Source organism: Nicrophorus vespilloides, unplaced genomic scaffold (genome assembly GCF_001412225.1).
Source record: "Nicrophorus vespilloides isolate i.1.1-1 unplaced genomic scaffold, Nicve_v1.0, whole genome shotgun sequence".
In the NCBI taxonomy this organism is placed as follows: Eukaryota; Metazoa; Arthropoda; class Insecta; order Coleoptera; family Silphidae; genus Nicrophorus; species Nicrophorus vespilloides.
Window position 1 is genome coordinate 91204 of NW_017096056.1, and position 19434 is coordinate 110637.

Consider the following 19434-nt stretch of genomic DNA (forward strand, 5'->3'; position numbering starts at 1 on the left):
AACACGTCACCAAAAACAAATTACGTCCAGAAGAGCTTATAAAAACTCATGGCCATTGTAGTATTTCTAGTAAAATGTAATTTTTGACAAAGAAGATTTACTTTTATATATTGCAATTTAAGTATCATAATTAATATATTTTGAAATGTTGAATTGAACAAAAGAATTGATAATAAATATGTATTGAAGCAAAAAACAAAAATGATTCACTGTCACACTTTTAAAATGTCAATGTCATAATATTAATGAGAACGATGACTTCATACAGCAGGATGTTTACAAATTATTGCTATTACATGTTTACTTTAACGTTAACGAAAGTCAAGTTCTTCATCGGTCGGATGTTAACGACAGATTACATTCTAACACAAAACAATTGCTCGCAGCGAAAGTTATCTTGAATCTTGACCTACTGGATGCGAAGCTAGTTATCGCTTGTTGTTGTTACGCATGCATCGATTTGACGTCATTTGTAACTAATATTGCGACGAATTTCGATCACGCACTTCTCCGAGTACAAAACGAGGAATTAATTTGAACGCCATTAGTGAGACTCTGCTTCGTTTGTTCTCTGCCAATTAATATTCCTATGGTTACCTTCGCTATCGTGATATTAATAAAGAAATTGCGTTGCGTATCTGATTTTCGCTCTACATTTCTTTGTTACGAATCTAGTAAAGAAAGGCGATTGTAGCTACGGTTTTTTTTTTATTTCTATTGCCCAAAGAGGTCTTAACGACTGCAGCGGCAATTAGCGAGTGACGGTCCATAAATCCTGACATTTTGTTCGCGCGATGCGCGAACTGAGACGTAATCACCGAGCTTTACTTTGCGACCGGACGAAAGGAGCGAAAGAAATAAATAAAGAGAAACGCAATTGAAAAGCTAAGATCGTTACGTCCGAATCAGATCATCGGAGTTTGTTTTTGTCACCGTGTCGTTAATAGACGCGCGAAGGTCCGAACAAACAAAAATAAGTTGTGTAACCGTGCGTAATTCTCCTTATAAATCTACATTATTTCCAGGATTTCGTTTTCATCCACGAACCGGAAATGTATCTTCGCATATATATATATATATATATTTTTGGTTTGTTTTATGCATTCTTCGTTTGCGCGCAAACAGCAATTAATGCTCGTCACCTTCATATACAATTCCATTCATACGTAATCGAAAAGCGCAGTTCGTTAGCGAATTTTGTGTTATCATATAAAATGCAATTACCTTTTATGAGGCACCCAATGAACTTCTTTTTTTCTTCTTCTTCTAAATTTCTGAAAAGGAAATCGATTTGCGCTCACCTAGCAATTAAAAACTTAATGCATTTATAATTATGTTCGAGATTTAACATAAAAAGAATGCGAAGAATTGAAGTACTGATGATGCTTATTAAAGAGTAATTATACAAAATTCTATGACTAGACTAGATTAATTAAATCATAACTACAGGAACTAAATAGCAGTAAATTCTGCAAAAGTTATTTAAATTTTGACATAGTTGATGAGAAATTAGCACGTTTTTTTCTGTGTTACCTAAGTATTGTTTCTTAATGACGTCAATATAATAGTTTGCGACCAAAACTCAATTCAGTTCGCGTTATCAACGGAATATTAATATCGAGGTCATCATTATTCCAGGTACAAATTAACATGCACTTGACATAAGATTTTCATCGAAAATTTAGTTTTTTCATATTTGCTAATGAACTTAACTGAAGACTACTTTAATTGATGCATATCTATTTGTATCTTGTACAATTTGACCCTAATCTTCTCATAAACAAAACGTTAATAGCAGGGTTTGTAGTTAATGACTTTACGATTAAATTATCCCAATTCAATTCTTCCATAACTTCTGACAAATTTGATTCATCTTTGCTGGAATTTTCTCATTTACAAACGTTTTGGAAATAAACCTTCACAAGTAGAATTTGACTTTAACCTTATCAAAACCAAAGCGCTGATTAACAGGGTTTGCTGTAGATACCTTTATGTTTGGATTATTCTAATTAAATTCTTCTATAATTTCTGATGAATTTCATTCATTTCTGCTGGAAAAATAAAGTCAGAAGTTTTGGAAAAAGGAGTAAAATTTGATATTGCTCTCAAATCCAAAGCTTGCTTTGTTTTTTTTTAAATAATTTTAAAAATGTCATTTAGACGTTTGAGACACGTCATTGTATGTCAAAAAGGGTTAATAGATAATAACATGCCTAAATGAAAACCGAAAGTATTAAATGTTTATGTGAATTTGATGTGTTTTTATGGGAATATTAGCTAACTCTATGAAAATTTGGGCGTTAAAGCATCTATAATAAATCAATTATTGCGTGGCTCTTCGGAAACGCTCCGCGAAGTGCGCGCTGAGTGACACACCGTAAACATGCCAACCGGCGATGATGATATCAGCAGTTAATCACGGGCATTTAAATGAAACGCGCGGAAATCGACGCGATGATCCATCCAGACTTCTTGATATGCTAAATAGAAAGACGTTTTTGGCTCTACGCCAATCCGAAATCTTTTACACTCTTTCTCACCCTTCTTCTTCAGTTGAATTTCTACTCTTCGGTGGATAGATTTTGGCGTTTATTTTCACCGATGATGATCATCTTTTATGTGTCTCGCGTTACGGTCGTTTGCTTGTGAATGGTGTTTGGGAAGATATAGAGAAAGAGCCCTGGTTGCCTGCTATTTCTGGACCCTCTCCGCTCGGACTCTTCTAAAATTATATCGGACTAAAACCCACAACTATATCTCCTCTATTGATAGTATATTTTATAAAAGTTGTAGCAATAAAATATTCATTCGCAGAGGAATCCGTGTTTATAAATACTGCATTTCGCTCCCACAACACACCAAATTAACTCACATCCTATATTTTCTTCATTTTTTTTTTCTTCTCTTCGCTCACTTCGCCTTCTTGTTTGACACATTCATAAACACGATTCCGAAACGAAAGTGTTATTTTATTTAGAATACAACTTTTTCTTTTCATCCCATATGAACTAATACTACACGTTCTAAACGTTCCCACTAACTCCCAGTTGCCAATTACAAACTGTCACTTAAAAAACTTGATTTTTCTTTCAAAACAAATTTCCATAGACTCCCACATTGCAATTACATCTAATTTACGTCTTTACTACTTACGTTAATTATTAATTATTAATATTACTTTGTAGATTACCATTTGCAGAAAAATATTTATAATTCGAAATTGTTAAAATGTCAAGGTTTTCCACGATCTTTCCATTTCCTCAATTACATTTGGTTACTTGATTTTTTTTTTCAACTTTTTCAAAAACAAATTCCCAATTGAGTTAATATTTAAGTATATCAATCAACTAATTGCACGAAATATACTTTTTTTTTCTAATTACTTATGATTACTTTACAGGATTAGTTAACATATATTTTTTTTAAATAATTTATTAAGAGTTATTTTCGGAAATTGACCTCAATATTTTTTTTTTTGACAAATGAAACGTATTATTATGATTTAATATACTAATGAAATACACATGTTTTCTAAAGGACGTTTCGTACATAATTCGTATCAAATGTTCGCTATTAATATAAATTTATAAAATGTGTGGTTTTAATATGAAAAACGGTTCAATTTTTTGGATGAGTTTCCTTCCTTCAATCCATCTACGTCCGTTGATCGATCGTCGGACAACTCGGATGCCATTTTCATTAGAGCCCTTGTCAGTGCAGGAAAAATTGGTTTCTGAAGTCAACCACCTTCTCTTTTTGTAAACTGTAATATATAAACAGAGAATATTTCGTAAAATCATTCGATGGAATTGCCTTGCGATCAATAAGCATCGAAATGTGTGTATGTAGATTGAATTATTATTATTCAGTGCAGACTTTCGCCCCATTTATAGTCCTGTCCGAAAACGATACTTGCTTCATAATTTTCGTTCCATCCATATTTAGGCATCGATATGTTGGATTTCCTTAATGTTAATTCCAAAATATTATTAACAAATTGGAAGAAGTTGATTTGGTTTATATATTTAGTCCGAACTAAAATATTTGAAGTATTGATTTTAGAATCTGGATGGATTTGAATGAATTTGAGTAATTGAGTTATGTGAGTAATAAATAATATATTAGTATGATTATCGTTTGGAAATCGATCCTCGTTATTCATTGAATCGATAATTGCACTCCATCATCTTAATTAATTAATTATCGGTCTCTAATGCGCAATTTAATTGGCTCTCTCCCATTATTCCTTCACGTCCATCCAAAAGAAAGATCCATTGAGCACGTGCACATTTCATTCAACGAATTTCATCGAATCGAAAGGTCCTTCCTGACATCCGAACGGGAGTTTTCAATTTCGTTTGAGTGTGGAAAAGTTCTGCCGCAAAGTGGCTGCGAGAAAGAAGCGGAGAACACAAACAAACCCTTTTCGGGTGATTAGCGGACGTCGAGTGGAGGAAGGTTCGAGAGGAGGATAAATAATAAGCTAAAAATAGATGGAATCAATCGAGTTATTGCCTTGCGTGGAGGGTCTTACGGAAAATTAGGGATGCTTAACGAGGCTTAAAGAATTGGTAGGAAAACTTCCGAGTGTGTCTGTAATCGCATCATCGAGGATGGGCAGCAAAAAGAAGGAGCAGGAGGAGAATGACAAATTGGAGGAATCGATCGAACAGACATATTTCAACTCGAATGCACGAAGAAACCGTTTATTTATGCGGAGAGTTTCTTATTTCTTCTCTTAAATTCTATTATGTATTCCTTTCTTTTGAGGAAACAATTCAAATCGAAAATCCAGATGAGTGTGTATGAGAGAGAGGGAAACGTAGAGTGAGTGAGTCGAACTGTGGAAGTCGGTCTCGGAAATCGTTATGTTGGAGGGTAAATCGGATTGGTATTCGGGCTGGAAGCCATCAAAAGAAGTAGCAGGAAATGCGCCGAAGGCAGTTTCCGAGTTTATTTAATTAACGTTCCTCGTCTCCGAGATTATGCGCTCAAGTGTAAACTTAATTAGTTTTTTTTTCTCCTCCTTCACATATATTTCAACTTTTAAGTTTCTTTTTTTTTTGCTTCTCGCGTATTTTTACGTTTCGATGGGTGTCACGAGCACGGATTTCATTTCGATTCCACCAATAGTTTCGCTCGCATACCGTTTCATGTTTGTCGCGATGAAAACTAATTCAACTTCGTCGCAGATTATTGAAAAAAAAAAGCATTTAGAGACTTCAAGTACGATTCGATTTTTATAAAAACCGGTTACTAAATTCAAGAGGTAGCTTGTTCATAAGATTAAGACTTTAAAGCTGACTAACTCATTCTTAGTCTCGCCAGTAATTGTGGTCAATATAACTTAATCAAGCAGTTTAATTGAAGACGTGGAATGTAGATGCAGAGATGTTGATGTTTCTCTTCAGTTGCAGTTTGTTTCGCGGAATTCGTTTTGTCGACGACGATAAAAGTTGTGAGGGCACTCGCGGCGTCTCTCCTCTCCATTCGAGCACGTCGCCTCTTCTAGAAAAATTGTTCCATTTGAGATTGCACAATGATGCACGCTTTGACGAAGTGAAGAGAAAAAAAAACTAAAATTTTCTTCATCTTCGCGAAGAGTGCGAAACGAGAAGTGGGAATTTATCATTCGCCTTGTGTCTGGGCACGCGATGCCCGCGGGGGATTGCATAATAACTGTTAGTCTCTCTCTCTCTCTCTCTTTGGCGCGTATACACATACTGTTCCTCTCTGCAGTCATCCTAGATCTTCGTCGTGTCGCCACTCCAGCATTATCCTGTTTCCAGGACCCTCCGGAGTCGCTCCTTCGCATTTCAGTCTCGTACTTGCTCTCCCCTATGGACTATGCATTTTTATGTCTTCCTCTCTCCTTAGGACCCTGAATAAAACACGAAGGGAACAGCCTCCAATGTTATCATTGATTTGTAGCATCTCCCCATGAACATCCACTTACGTTAGATAAGAGCGTTCCTCACTTCCTCTAACAACTATATTTTTTACCTCATTTCCAAACTTTGTTGCGTAACTCTTCGAGATCAAGAACGCTCCGCGCCAAAAATCAATACAACAAGCGTTTGTTACTTAGCAACAGTTTGTTAATATTTTGTTAGTGTCATCGCCGTACTGCAAAAACGTAAACAGATTTGGTTCAAAGAGTAAGTTTTTTTTTCCCTTTCTTTCTGAATTTACGGTAATTATTAGTTTGTTTTGCCCAAAGCGGCGGAAAGAGAAGAACATTCCGTCCGGATAAACAGCGCGTACAAATTCGTTGTATATACACTAATTATACACCACTGAGTCATTTCGATCCGATGTAGAAGTAGTGTTTTGCTTTTCGCTCGTCGTCTTGGCATCGTCTGGACTTTTCTATGTCAGATGTGACAGGAAAGTTTCGGTGCGCTCTCCGCTCTTTGGCAAGTGGCCGTCCAATTATGTATACACAAGTACCAGTTTACTAATAAATATATACGTTAAGAAAAGAAAAGAACGAGAAAGAAATGTTAAAGAAAGAGCGAAAGATTATAGATCGAAATGAAAATTCGTCTCTTTTCGCCGACGAGAGCTATTTTCTCTTTTATCAAGTCGTCGCGGTTTTCCGTCGAAGGATGGCGTCTATTTTTACCGTCGCTGACAAGGAAAGTAAACCGCGCGCACTTAAAATAAACGTGTTTAACATTATTATTAACTCGGAGGAAAATAATGAAATAGTTTCGCCGTTTATTTGCTGCGCGATTTAAGTTTTTTTTTTTCTCTCCTTCTCTTCTACTTCTTCGTCTTCATCTCACTCTTTGTGTGTGAGTGTGTGTGCTGTTACCAAATCGTTTGTGCGACCTTCGCGTCTCAATTACACAGCGATAATTGATCGTTTTATTTACGAAAACGCGCAAATTTATTTCTACTTGTGTTGACGTTTTGTACGGATTGATTGTAATCAATCAATATTGCGTTGCTTGTATACAAATTATTGTTTTTTTTTTCCTGTACAAATCTACAAATAACATATTAATTTTATTTCTTGTCATTGTGTAATTGTAGTTATACTCAAATCTTTATTTAAGTTCGAACTCTTTCAAATCTTTTAGGTCATAAACAAAACAAAAAGATACATTTTGTAGACAGTTTATACTGTTGTAGTTGTAGGTTTAGCTCTGATTTCCATCCCTTTCGAATATTTTGTTGTTTTGACTATGGTTAAACCAGTAATCTTCTCGAATATTTTGGCTTACAATTGATGCTTGAATGCTGTTTCTTGTAGATTTATCTCAGATTGTTATTTCACGAATTATTAATACAATTTTTTGTTTAAGATGTTTAAATTCACAATGTAGTAAACTACTTGTTATGTAAATATAAAAAAATCCTTAAATCTTTGTTCACAGAATCCAAGAAAATACTTAATATATAAATACAAAGTGTTTATTTATATAAAGAATGTAAATAATGCCAAACACACTTCTTTCTTGTCTTGGATTTCGAATAACTTCGATATTCTTTTTGCAGGTGAATTAACTATTAATTTCGTTCGAATCAATCAATTTGTCGGAATTGCATACGGTCTGCAGATTTGGTTAATTCCAATTGCATCGCTAATTAAATCAACTAAATGCTCGATTTCCTAACATACAGTGTTAATTGCGAACGGTCGATCGATCGATTCATTTGCTGTTATTCAATTGCGTACTAAAAACGCAATAGGAAATAAACGTAACCGATGTTTCGTTCAATTTATTTTTTTTCGTGAAATTACGTTTTGTTTGAAAACTGTGATTCACGCCAACGTGAATTATTATTGTTTCCCATAATCCACTCGACTCTACTCTTTCTCTAACTAAGCTCATGTCCTATTTTTAGTACGGACATAATGGACTCCCAGAGAAACATGTAACCTCCTTTACGTGTTTCCTTTTATTTTTTTCGTCAGTCGTTGTATATGCCTCTCCTCTCTGTCCCTATTCTTCAGCTCGATTCGTTTTTCTTCGACTTTCGTCCGCCACATAAAACACCACACATTCATTACGTTTTTCGAGTTATTTTTGAAATTCCGCCGATCCTAATCTCCAACTTATTACTCATAATTTCTGTCCACTCCAAAAATAGATTACATTCAAACACACACACACACACACATTCGATCTTTGTTTACGCAGATTAGTATCTAATCTCTGTAGAGTCTACAGTGTAGATTCTACCTCCAATTTATTTATGATTATACTCAACGCTGCTCGAACTGCACCGAACGATTGCTTAAAACGACTTTTTTTGTTGTTGTTGTTGTGTGTTGGTTTCGCTAGTTGTGTAATCGCGATAAAATCTCGAGGGCATCGTTAACGTTTCTCACTGATCACATACATTTTCTCAATTCGTGTTAATTTTTGTCTCGACCATTGTTATGACTACATGAAAACTAACAATTATTACATATTTTTCAACAAAATTATTCCTAATTAAATGTGTTTGGTTTGAACTTTTCAATTGATGATTATGCATTATTAGTATTCAAAGATGATTACAGTTTTAATTATAATTTACACGTTCCCTTTCTGCTATAATTGACACGTTTCTAATTCAATATGTCTTCACTTGTTTGATTATCGTGAAAACATTAATTTTCTTATTTATGTTTTTGAAAATATTCGGTAAAATCTAAAGACGTAATTAATATTAATTTGTTATTGTATGCATTCAGTACTTATCTTGAAAGTTTTAACAGCGAATTTGTGTGTAGTAATGTGAGTTTTCGTGGAAAAACGATGTGTGTGTGTGTTACATAAGAAAAGTCGCCATTTTGGCTGTTGACCTCACGGGGTTAAAAATATCGCGAAATGGCGGCCGATTGCTTCCGAAGAAGTAGAGGGAGGAAGGGGGGAGAAAGAGCTGTGGTAGTAATTCCAGCGGCAAATGGGATAATTAAATGAAACCCCGCGTGCGTTGTGCGCCAGCAAAACTAGTCGAGCAGAAACACGCGAATCCGTAAAAGCGTGTTTTTAATCTGTTATTGGTTTCGGAGTCGAATCGATCCACAGATCCAGATTACTCACATACTTTCATGTGTATAAATAAATCCTAAATTTGATATCAAATCCGAGAACCTAGGTCATCTGCAAAGCCACCTCTATTATTATTTCTTCTTCAAAAGAGCGTTTTGCCGCAGGATCGATATTTTAATTGCAGAAATTGCATATCCTCCAAGAAATATTTGGCGAGCGATCCCGAGGAGGGGTCGCCTTTTAATATTTCTTTTATTCGACTTTGCCGATGTCCTAGATGCGACGCATCGTCATTCCGTTGCGGTTTTTGTTGTTGTTGAGGAAGTTTTTGGATTATTGAAGGGTGCGGCAAGAACGTAATGGGTTCGAGTTTGGCGCGAGGGCCGAGGAGTCCTGCAACGACTAGAGGTCGCGTATATATGTATAATTAGTGCGCTTTGCGCAATTCGCGTTGTACTTAATTGAATGCAGATGTTAGGGTGTCGATTGGAAACGGTTGTACTAATGAAGTGTTGTTTTTTTTTCTTGATTTGCAGCCGTTCCGTTCCCGCCGAGTTCCAAGTTAACTGTAGCCGAAGTATTCGATACGCGGACGCATAAGCCACGGCCGGATGTGCTAAAGCAACATTTTATCCTCGAGGGACGGATCGACGAGCAGGCCGCCCTCAAGATCATCAATGATGGGGCTGCACTTCTTCGCGCCGAGAAGACCATGATTGACATTGAAGCACCAGTTACAGGTAAATATATACACACACACACAAATTTCAACAAGTACTGTAACAAGTAAACTTTGCGATGCCGATGGTAAAGTTTGCAGCAAAATTCGGTTGCAATCGTACAAAGATACAGGAAGCACAATATTCATGATGAAACCACTAAGAAAGTTTACAAAACATTAATGAACGAAATCTGATTGAAGTTGAGAGTTCTAAAATGAAATACACATAAAGTTATATTCGATGTACAGTTTTGTTACGTTTTTAGTATATTGTTCCAAATATTTAAGTATTCCGTTTGTTTTTTAAATTGAAAAGTAAATTGTTAAATTGGCGAGTATTTGTTGGATTCACAAAACGCAGTAGGAAATAAACGTAAACGCAAATTAATTCGGATGTTTCGTTTAATTTGTTTTTTTTTTCGTGAAATTACGTTTTGTTTGAAAACTGTGATTCACGCCAACGTGAAAAAGTTATATTCGATGTACAGTTTTGTTACGTTTTTAGTATATTGTTTCAAATATTTAAGTATTCCGTTTTTTTTTTTTAAATTGAAAAGTAAATTGTTAAATTGGCGAGTATTTGATGGATTCACAAAACGCAATAGGAAATAAACGTAAACGCAAATTAATTCGGATGTTTCGTTTAATTTGTTTTTTTTTTCGTGAAATTACGTTTTGTTTGAAAACTGTGATTCACGCCAACGTGAAAAAGTTATATTCGATGTACAGTTTTGTTACGTTTTTAGTATATTGTTTCAAATATTTAAGTATTCCGTTTTTTTTTTAAATTGAAAAGTAAATTGTTAAATTGGCGAGTATTTGTTGGATTCACAGCAAAATTGTAATTCACTCTATCGATCGGAATTGGAAACGTTTCAGCTTCCTCTCCCTTCTTTATAATAAGATTGCAGTGACAACACAAACGCGAAAAGGAAGAAAAGAAAAAGATGGGACAGTCTTAAAATTGGAAGCAATTGTGCGGAAATGCCCATCCGAGGACAGTTCCGTTATATTGGATCTGCCTCTCTTTCCCCTGTGTATATATGTGAGAACGTGCGTGGCCGTATAAAATGAAATTGTCCTGCAACAATGCCACTTGCAGGAATTGCTTTCCTGCACTGTCCTGCGGTTTCGCCATGTGCGTTATAGCATGTACACGTTGTTGCGTCTCCACACCCAATGCGACAGCTGCAGACACGAGAGCGCGCACCTCTTTTTCTCGCAAATATCACGGGAATCGCCCGAATTACAACATTATCCTCAATCGAAGCTTTCCATTTAATTTTTTTTTAGTTTATTTCACGTCGCTTCGGGATGAAATCTTTAATTGGAGTTTAATCAAAAAACAGATATCGCATTTCATTCTAATTGGATCTCGATAAAATCAACATTGTGCAACTTTTTATACTACAATGTCGTCTTCTATTTTACCAATTTCCACTAAAGATATACTAAAAGATAGTAAAGTTTGCTCTAAAAATATATCTCGAAAAACAGTAAATCTTTGCAGTGAACATTCACGTTTTACGCAAATCAACACCTGAGGTTATGAAAGCAAAAACTTTAGCCATTTGCATCTATAATGAAATCTTCAGATATATAGAAAGATATTCAAATCTTAGGGCAATCGACTGGATGGAATTTCAAGATGCGATTATGGATGATGAAACGTTGGGTTTCGTCTCGGCGCGATTAAAATCTGGATGCTCTAATTTATGGAAATATAAATGGTCCGGAGATAAGATAAATATTATCTTCTCTATTAAAGTGCTGAAACTAGACCCCGGCGGGTTTCTTCAGCTACAATAAGAAAATTCAATTACTCGAAATTGCGAGTATTGCTTCTGGGAATTTTCCGCTCTATAATTTACATAGGATTTACACATTATTTTCATCTGCTACATTCAATTTATAAAGAAAGGTAGTATATCAACAATATTACTGTTGCTTTGGAAATACATCGAGTCAAGTTCTAATGTAAAACGGAGAATATCAATTGATGTTGGAACGACGACGTGAATGGCTTATTTTCTTTTTGAAGAGGATGCCCGAGAATCCTTTTCACTGTGGTCTCGAATCCATCAGTGAAAACATCTTAAGAGGAATTTATTGATGCAAATTCAATTGTACAGTTACATCAAAATCTCTAAGCTATTGCAGAGATTTCCAATTTTATACGTGCCTTAAAAAAAAAGATAATCTAATTTTATTTATACTCACCGAGAAACATCGAGTTTATATTGTAACTTCTATATGGCATACTTATTCAGCAGATAAGTATATATAGAATATAAAGCTTTCAAATTGAAGGATATGAAAGACGAGTATAAACAATGCTTGAAACGTATTATTCTAGGAAATAAAGCTGAAATATTGGAGGTCTCTTCTAGCAAGCACATATTTATTTTCGCATCAAACAGAAACCGACTTTGCTGAAAGACCGTCGTCGTCGTATGTGTCGGAGGAAATCCTTTATTTGCTTTCATCAATTTTCTATCCATATTCTTTTTGTGTCTCTCTGTGTGTGTGTGTTTCCACTGCAAATCTGATAAATTTTATTGTGGGTGAGACGCGCGAGGGCATAGCGAACGTTCGGTCGGCGCTGGCGTCGCGGCGCCCGGATCAATAGTTCAATTAGTTCACGGAAGGCCAATTCCATCTGGACATCTTTATTTATATGACATAAATAAGAGCTAGGGTGGATGTTAGCCCCACGGGGCCTCACATAAAGTGCTCTCACGTTGGGTTTTACGATGCTCCACAAACCTACCTCCCCTAAGGCCCTCATCCTACATCCACCCCCCCAATACATACTTGTCGCAAGATGCAACTTTCAGCGATAAATGAAAACGCTATTAGTGAATAAATGATGAAGATCCATCAACGATGTAGAAAGTGCCATAAGTTATTCATCGCGTTGTATTTGAAAATGTTGACCTAATATGTTATGTCTCTTCGCTAATGATTCTAATAGGATGGAAATTGATGGATGCAGTGTTAAATTTGAAGAATGAAGTTTAATTGCGAAGTTTACCTAATATGAATATTCATGAGTTCGAAACGTTCACCCTGAAGGAAAAAAGTTTGTCAACCTTTGCTGGGTTTTTGCCAGGATGGAAAGCAATTAAAGCCTGTGGACAAATAAGGGCGGAAGACACCAAATAGAAAAAAAAAATTGCATGAAGAAAGGAAACGAATGTAACAGCATAACAATTCCCTGAATTGATTACATTTTCTAAATTCCATATTATTATACTACAAATTACATCACTTCTGTTGTTTGATAACTCAACAGTTAAATGTTAATAATAACTTCGAAACAAAGCGACAATATAGATTTTTATTAACTTTTTGTTAGAATTTGATTTAATTTTGTCAATTAAATTGTCAAAATTGCAATTTTTTTGAAAAAGTTTGTCAAGCATTGCTGGGTTTTTGCCTGGATGGAAATAAAGCCTGTGGACAAATAAGGGCGGAAGACACCAAATAGAAAAAAAAATTGGATGAAGAAAGGAAAGCTCTATTATTGCGCGCCTCTGGATGTAACGTTCGAAGGAGACGTTCGTGCGCGACATTTACGACTCCACAGGTGACAGGTGACGTGATTAAGGGCGAGCCATGGGGCTAATGATCCGCGGATCGGAGCGATTTACATTAAGGCTCGTCACAGATCATTATTATGGAAAATGGAAGAAGAAAGAATGAAGTGAAGGGAAAAAAGAAACTGGCGGAGAGAAAAGAGAGGGCCTTGGCTTAACGATCATCATTTTTTTTTGTTGCCTTAATCAAGGTCTCCTTCGATCAGTTCTACCCCGTATATATGTGTATATATATATATTTCGCCTCGACGAAATGGCGATGAAAGAGCGCCCCCGCCCGTTCGGGATAATCAAAGTAATTAAGCGGCTTTATCCTTTATTATAAAATGTCCAGTTAATTGACGAGAAAGAGAGAGAGAGTGGATCAATGATCCGAGCATCGGCGCGAACGGTCGATTTCTTAATTGAAAGCGCCAACGATTAACATCATCAGACGCAGCTTTAAAGATCACGGAATTAGAGTAAACTGAACTTCATTAAAATACGCAAATGCCATCGTAATCTAATATTTTTAAATGGACAATCAATCAATGAAAAGTTTAATATTATCTCATCTGTGAAAATTGTATTTCTTATAACAAATGTTCGAGCAACAATTTTGATTCACAACACTCCATCATATTAAAAGAAAATCGAATACTAGAATCAATCAATCAGGATTTGGGAGAATAAGTATGGACTTCGGAAATATGTTTCACAAGCAAGGATTACTTCACAAAATGACGATCAATCTTTCACGTTTCTTTTTATTATTAAATTACAGAAACACAAAGTGAAGTGTATATAAACAATATTTATTATATATTTGAAAATGAGGAAGAAATATGTTTAAACGCATCTGCAACTATCCGCAAAATTAAACAGGACAAAAACAGGAATGAGCAGGGTGTAATAAAACTGCAACCAATTTGGTAAATGAACACTTCTCTTTATGTTATTCCTCCCTTTTTTCTCCTATTTTTACTACGTTCCGAACTATTAACGTTGCTGTATTTATTATATATGTAGTGGTGGAAGAGTGAGAGGGTAGTTTGCGGCTTTAATTTACTTAATGTATGCATACAACCGAAATAAACGCGCCGCGAGGCTCATGTACTGTGGCAATTAAAGGGGGGCGCGCTCTTCTCCCTCTTCGCTTCCCTATCACCATCCGTCTCCCCCATAACTTAAACACGCCCTTAATTTAATCAAGATCCCGGCGCCACCGGAAGCTAAAACACGCGGAAAAAGAAGAAGAAGCGGACAATCGACACGAACAATTCGATTTTGAAGAGAGGCCGGGGGGAGGTGGTGGTGTTAATGGAAATGATCGGTAATTCAATTTCTTTTCTCGTTAACGAATTAAAAGAATTAATGAAGTACACGAGATATAGCTTCAAATAAAAGCCAAAATTATTAAGTAAATTAATTAAGTAATTAGTTTTATAAATTTGCTAGAAATATAGTAAAATTCTTTGAATTTATATGCAATATAAATTTAATGTATATTTCACAGTAATTATTATTTCCGATTATAACAGCAAAACATTTCCCTGAATTGATTACATTTTCGAAATTCCATATTATTATACTACAAATTACATCACTTCTGTTGTTTGATAACTCAGTTAAATGTTAATAATAACTTCGAAACAAAGCGACAATATAGATTTTTATTAATTTTTTGTTAGAATTTGATTTAATTTTGTCAAATAAATTGTCAAAATTGCAATTTTTTTTGAGAGCCAACAAAGCGTTGGTATCAGTTTATGAAATGTTACGCCAGTTCGCGTTTTCCATGTTTGCGTTATTTATTATTTTCGGTTTTCGTTTGGTTTCCATTGAATTTGCGAGTTCGGAAGCGAGCGAAAATAACGTGGGCGGATGGATATTTGCGAATTTTTGCCCCCGGGGGTGGGAGAGTGCGAAATTTTATTCTGGTTTTTCTCCTCACTCTCCTTCTCGACTCGTTCACGAATGTGTGCGTTTCGTTTTCCGCTTTCCATCCGAATGGAATTTGCAATTATTGAATGAGAAAGATAGAGAGAGAGAAATAAAATGTAGAGGAGAACGAAACGGATTCGTATTTCAGTACAATGGATTCGGTCGTGCACGAAAATCGGTGATTTTTTTTGTTGTTGTTGCTGTATTGAGATGAATGCAAAGTTAAAGTAATTTCACAATGCAAATTCTACGTTGAAGTAACTTAATGTTAAAATCCAATACTTTTTGCAACCCTTTGATAAATGATACTCTCTTTTGGAGAAAAAATCAAGAAAAAGCAATTTTTATAAAGTTTGATAAAACTGTGATGATGGTTAACTTCAGTAATATATTGATGCTCTGCGATTCCACTATTTCCTTTGACTGTGAATCTGCTGCTATCCTTAACACTGTCATTGTCCATCGACTTGGCTGAAGGTCCATATGCTGCACCATCTGTGAAGAACGATGGCCCTATTGCTGTAAGCACCAAGAGGGCTCATAAAGGGCCTGGCTTAACCAGGATTTGAACCTGCGCCCACTAGTTCGTGGCTAGGGCGACTTAACCATTTGGCTATTAGTCGCCCAGATATATGATTTTTTTTCTTATATAATATGAATCAAAGTGTCGAGAAAAGTCGGAAAATAAAGATATATACAGTCCATATTATTTATATACGGTATTAATCGTGATCATTGTTTCGGGGCCTTTTATTTATACGCTTTTATATTGCCGCTGGAGGTCACTTCTGTGCGTTTATTACGTCTTTTTCCCCCCGTTTGGGTCACCCAATTTTAAGTTGTATTTACTGCGACCCTGCAAATTCAAAGGGATGCTGCACGCTCACATCGTTGTCGTGGGGGGTGACTTTATTTATGGCCCTTTGCCGTTCGATTTTTATAGAACCTTTTCTTTACGATCGCACACACATTGTCTATGCGAGTCTACGAGAGTAAAGAGAGCTTCGCACAATGCTGCAACCCATTTATTTGTATTTCTTTCCTATGTAAACGCAGTGTGGAGTGTATTGTATTGTATGTATGTGTACGGTAGTGCAGTTGCCAGCAGTGGAGCTTTAATACCCGGCGCATCCGCAGTAATAAATGCAAGATGTGTTTCGCATATACGCCCATAAAACGCCGCATTTTTATATGCTTCATACTTTTCGGGTCATCGCACCTTATGTCTCCTTATTTTCTTTTTATTATTTTTATTATTATTATGAAACTCTTCATACAATATAAATGTTTATATATACATGGGACGAAATGATCTAATCTAATCCAATTATATGTTAATCGTCGAGTTTTGGCAACAATATTATTATTTAGGTTTACGATTTTTTCCTTTTATAGGCGATTTCGCTTCGTCTCTCTTGAAAAATATAAGTTTTGGAGAGACCTTTTTAACGTCGCGTCGTAACTCGATCCTCTACGAAATTCTATACGCGTCAGAATTTGCTAAGCAGCTTTTCTTTGTCCCCAAACATCGATATTTTCGTTGGAATTTTTTTTTGTACTTCTTCCATAATAAAAAAAAAACAGTCAGTAATTCGATTATATTTAGCCTCAACACAGTTCTAGAAAACAGAAGGAAGCTTTATAAGAAAAAAAAAACAACATTAACTTTATGATTTCAATATTGAAATTACAATTAATTGTTCAGTTTTACTAAACAATTGAAATATTATTATGTATAAGTTTTTTTTTTCTAAATTCAATACTTTTTGTAAATCAATCGATTTAAAACTAAAAAAAATAATAAGGTTTAAAGATTTATATTTGTTTCTTTACGTTATTATTATTAATAATAATAAGTATTAGTTAACAAAATAGTGGAGTATTGCATTTTCTTTTCATGATATTAGTGTTTCTAAAGTATCTATGTAAACTTTTTTTAATCTATACGTTTTATGTTGATTATATGCGACGATGTAATTATTTTTCGCTGCGCTGTGGAAAGTGCACTTAAGCTAAAAAGCTATTTTTGCGATGGAGTTAATATATAATTCAATAAGTATCGCGTAAAGGACGGAACAAAATAATGAAAATAGCGGTCGGTGTGCGCCGAACGAGCAATTCATTTAAGAAAAAATCAATATAACTATATATATTTTCTTGTTTTCTAGGTAAGCAGGAAGCTTCCGTCGTAGAGGGTTTATCTGGCTAAAAGAATTTGTAAGTATTAAAGCTGGCGAGAGAAGAAGAAAAAAGCGGGCGGGGGAGTCGTAAAAACCCGAATGTATGCAAATTTAATGGGCGTAGCATTTTGTAATGGTCAACCTTCGTTACAACACGTATTACATATATATGTATATGTGTGTGTGTATACATATTCGCCGTTTATTACTGATGCATGACGTTTGCGTTTCGGTTAAATTATGTAAAAGGGCGGCCGTGCTTTTATGGCTCGAAGGGTTTTCCTCCTTTTATGCAAATTTATTTTGAATATTGATCGCGAAAGAGAGGAAGGAGAAGGCTGGTTTTTTTCTCTCTCTCTTCGTGTTTGAGTCTGTGTGTGTGAATGTGTCGGTCAAGGTACGATTTCTGGGTTAATTATGTGTGTGTGTGTGTTTCGAAGGTGAATTTTCGTTGCGCGCATATTACGCTTCGGGGCGATATGCAAATTGGTCGAGGAGCGGTGGAGAAGTTTGTCGGTCCAAGAACAAGAAGTGACGCACGCGAATTTGCCGAACTACTTAAACACCCAATTAGATCACCCGAAAGTTAACTCAAACGTTGGTTCTGCTCTCATTCACTCACTTACGCGGAAAACGATACCCCTCGCTCACGTTTACATTTACAAAGCAACACGAGAATCCTATTACACAGACCGTTTGAAACCGGACTAATCGAGAACCGTATACAAACAGACTCGACTGTATAGGGTTCGTAAGATATTTGAGGATTGAATATATTATAAATTCATTCAATAAAATCATCGTCAGCATCAATAACTTTTAGACATCACTTTTTTAGATTATAGTAGCTTTAGTGTTCATTAATCTTTTTCTCTCGACAACTCTCCACACGTAATAATCCAGGGGATTGAAGTCCGGAGAGTTACGAGTTCTTTTGTTGAACTCGTTGAACAAATTCTGTCAGAGTGTTTAGATTGTTTTTTTTACGCTTGGACACTTCTTGTTCATCTTTGTTCTGCAACTTCTTACGAACTTTATAAACTAATGATCTAGCGACCTTTAGAAATTGCGATATTTCCAAATCTCAATGATCAACTGTTAAAGCAACAATTTCATTTCTTATGTCATTTCTTTTAAATTTCTAACATACAAAGTATAATTTATTAGAATGCATTACAAGATGATAACTATTTTTCCAAAAAACTGAGATGCAAATGCTTCTGCAGACCTGTAAACAATAAAATCAGCTATCATTATGCGAAATATGGACACAACATTGCCAACGGTTCAAAAGCAGTTTTAAGTTAGTTGCAGTTAAATTGGGCCACCCTGTATAATGGAAATAAGAAACATTTTTTTTTAAATTTATGCTGGACTGATCGAGGTTTTACTGTAGATTGAATAAAATTCGTACTTTAATACGTAAAATGCAACAGTAATTTGCAGAGGATCACATTCTTGTTTTTTTTCTTGACGTTGTTGATTTTGCAAAAAAAAAAATTGGATGGGGGAGGTGTAAATTATCCGGCAAATTCTTAACCCCCGGTTGTCTGTAATTTAATACTAATTAAACTCGCGGCCTGGAGTAGCTTCATTTGATACCGCAAATTATTGCAGAGGGTTTTTTTCTCTTTGTAATTAAGTGATACAAGAGTAATAATATACAATATGACACGAATGACAGCAATAACAATATAATATTTATTTTGTCATTCGTTATTTAATATTTGTAAATATAGATGTTTAAAATGCAATTTTTTATTGGAATTTTTCTTTTGGTAGAAAAACAGAGGAAATTAACAAATAGAAATTTACAAATTATCCAAGATTTCCAACTTGATTATTTAATTATATAAGTTTTGATGTTTCAATTCATGATTAAAACAGTATTATATAATAATAAATATGGGGTCAAAATGACCCGTTTATTATATATTAATAAAATAGAACAGATTATTGTTTTAAATGAATTTAACATCATTTAAAATTGATTTTATTGCTCAAAACAGTCTCTGAATTTT

The 19434-nt window shown here is 35.0% G+C and overlaps 1 protein-coding gene across 1 annotated transcript in view; it reads left to right on the forward strand.

Moving 5' to 3' along the window:
* Nucleotides 1-19434, forward strand: part of LOC108569321 (serine/threonine-protein phosphatase 2B catalytic subunit 2-like) — a gene marked incomplete at its 3' end in the record, with an annotated part of 41859 nt that overhangs the window by 6632 nt on the left and 15793 nt on the right. The window contains 1 exon segment of the mRNA XM_017930831.1: nt 9527-9730. Within this exon segment, the coding sequence (XP_017786320.1) occupies nt 9527-9730 (204 nt within the window).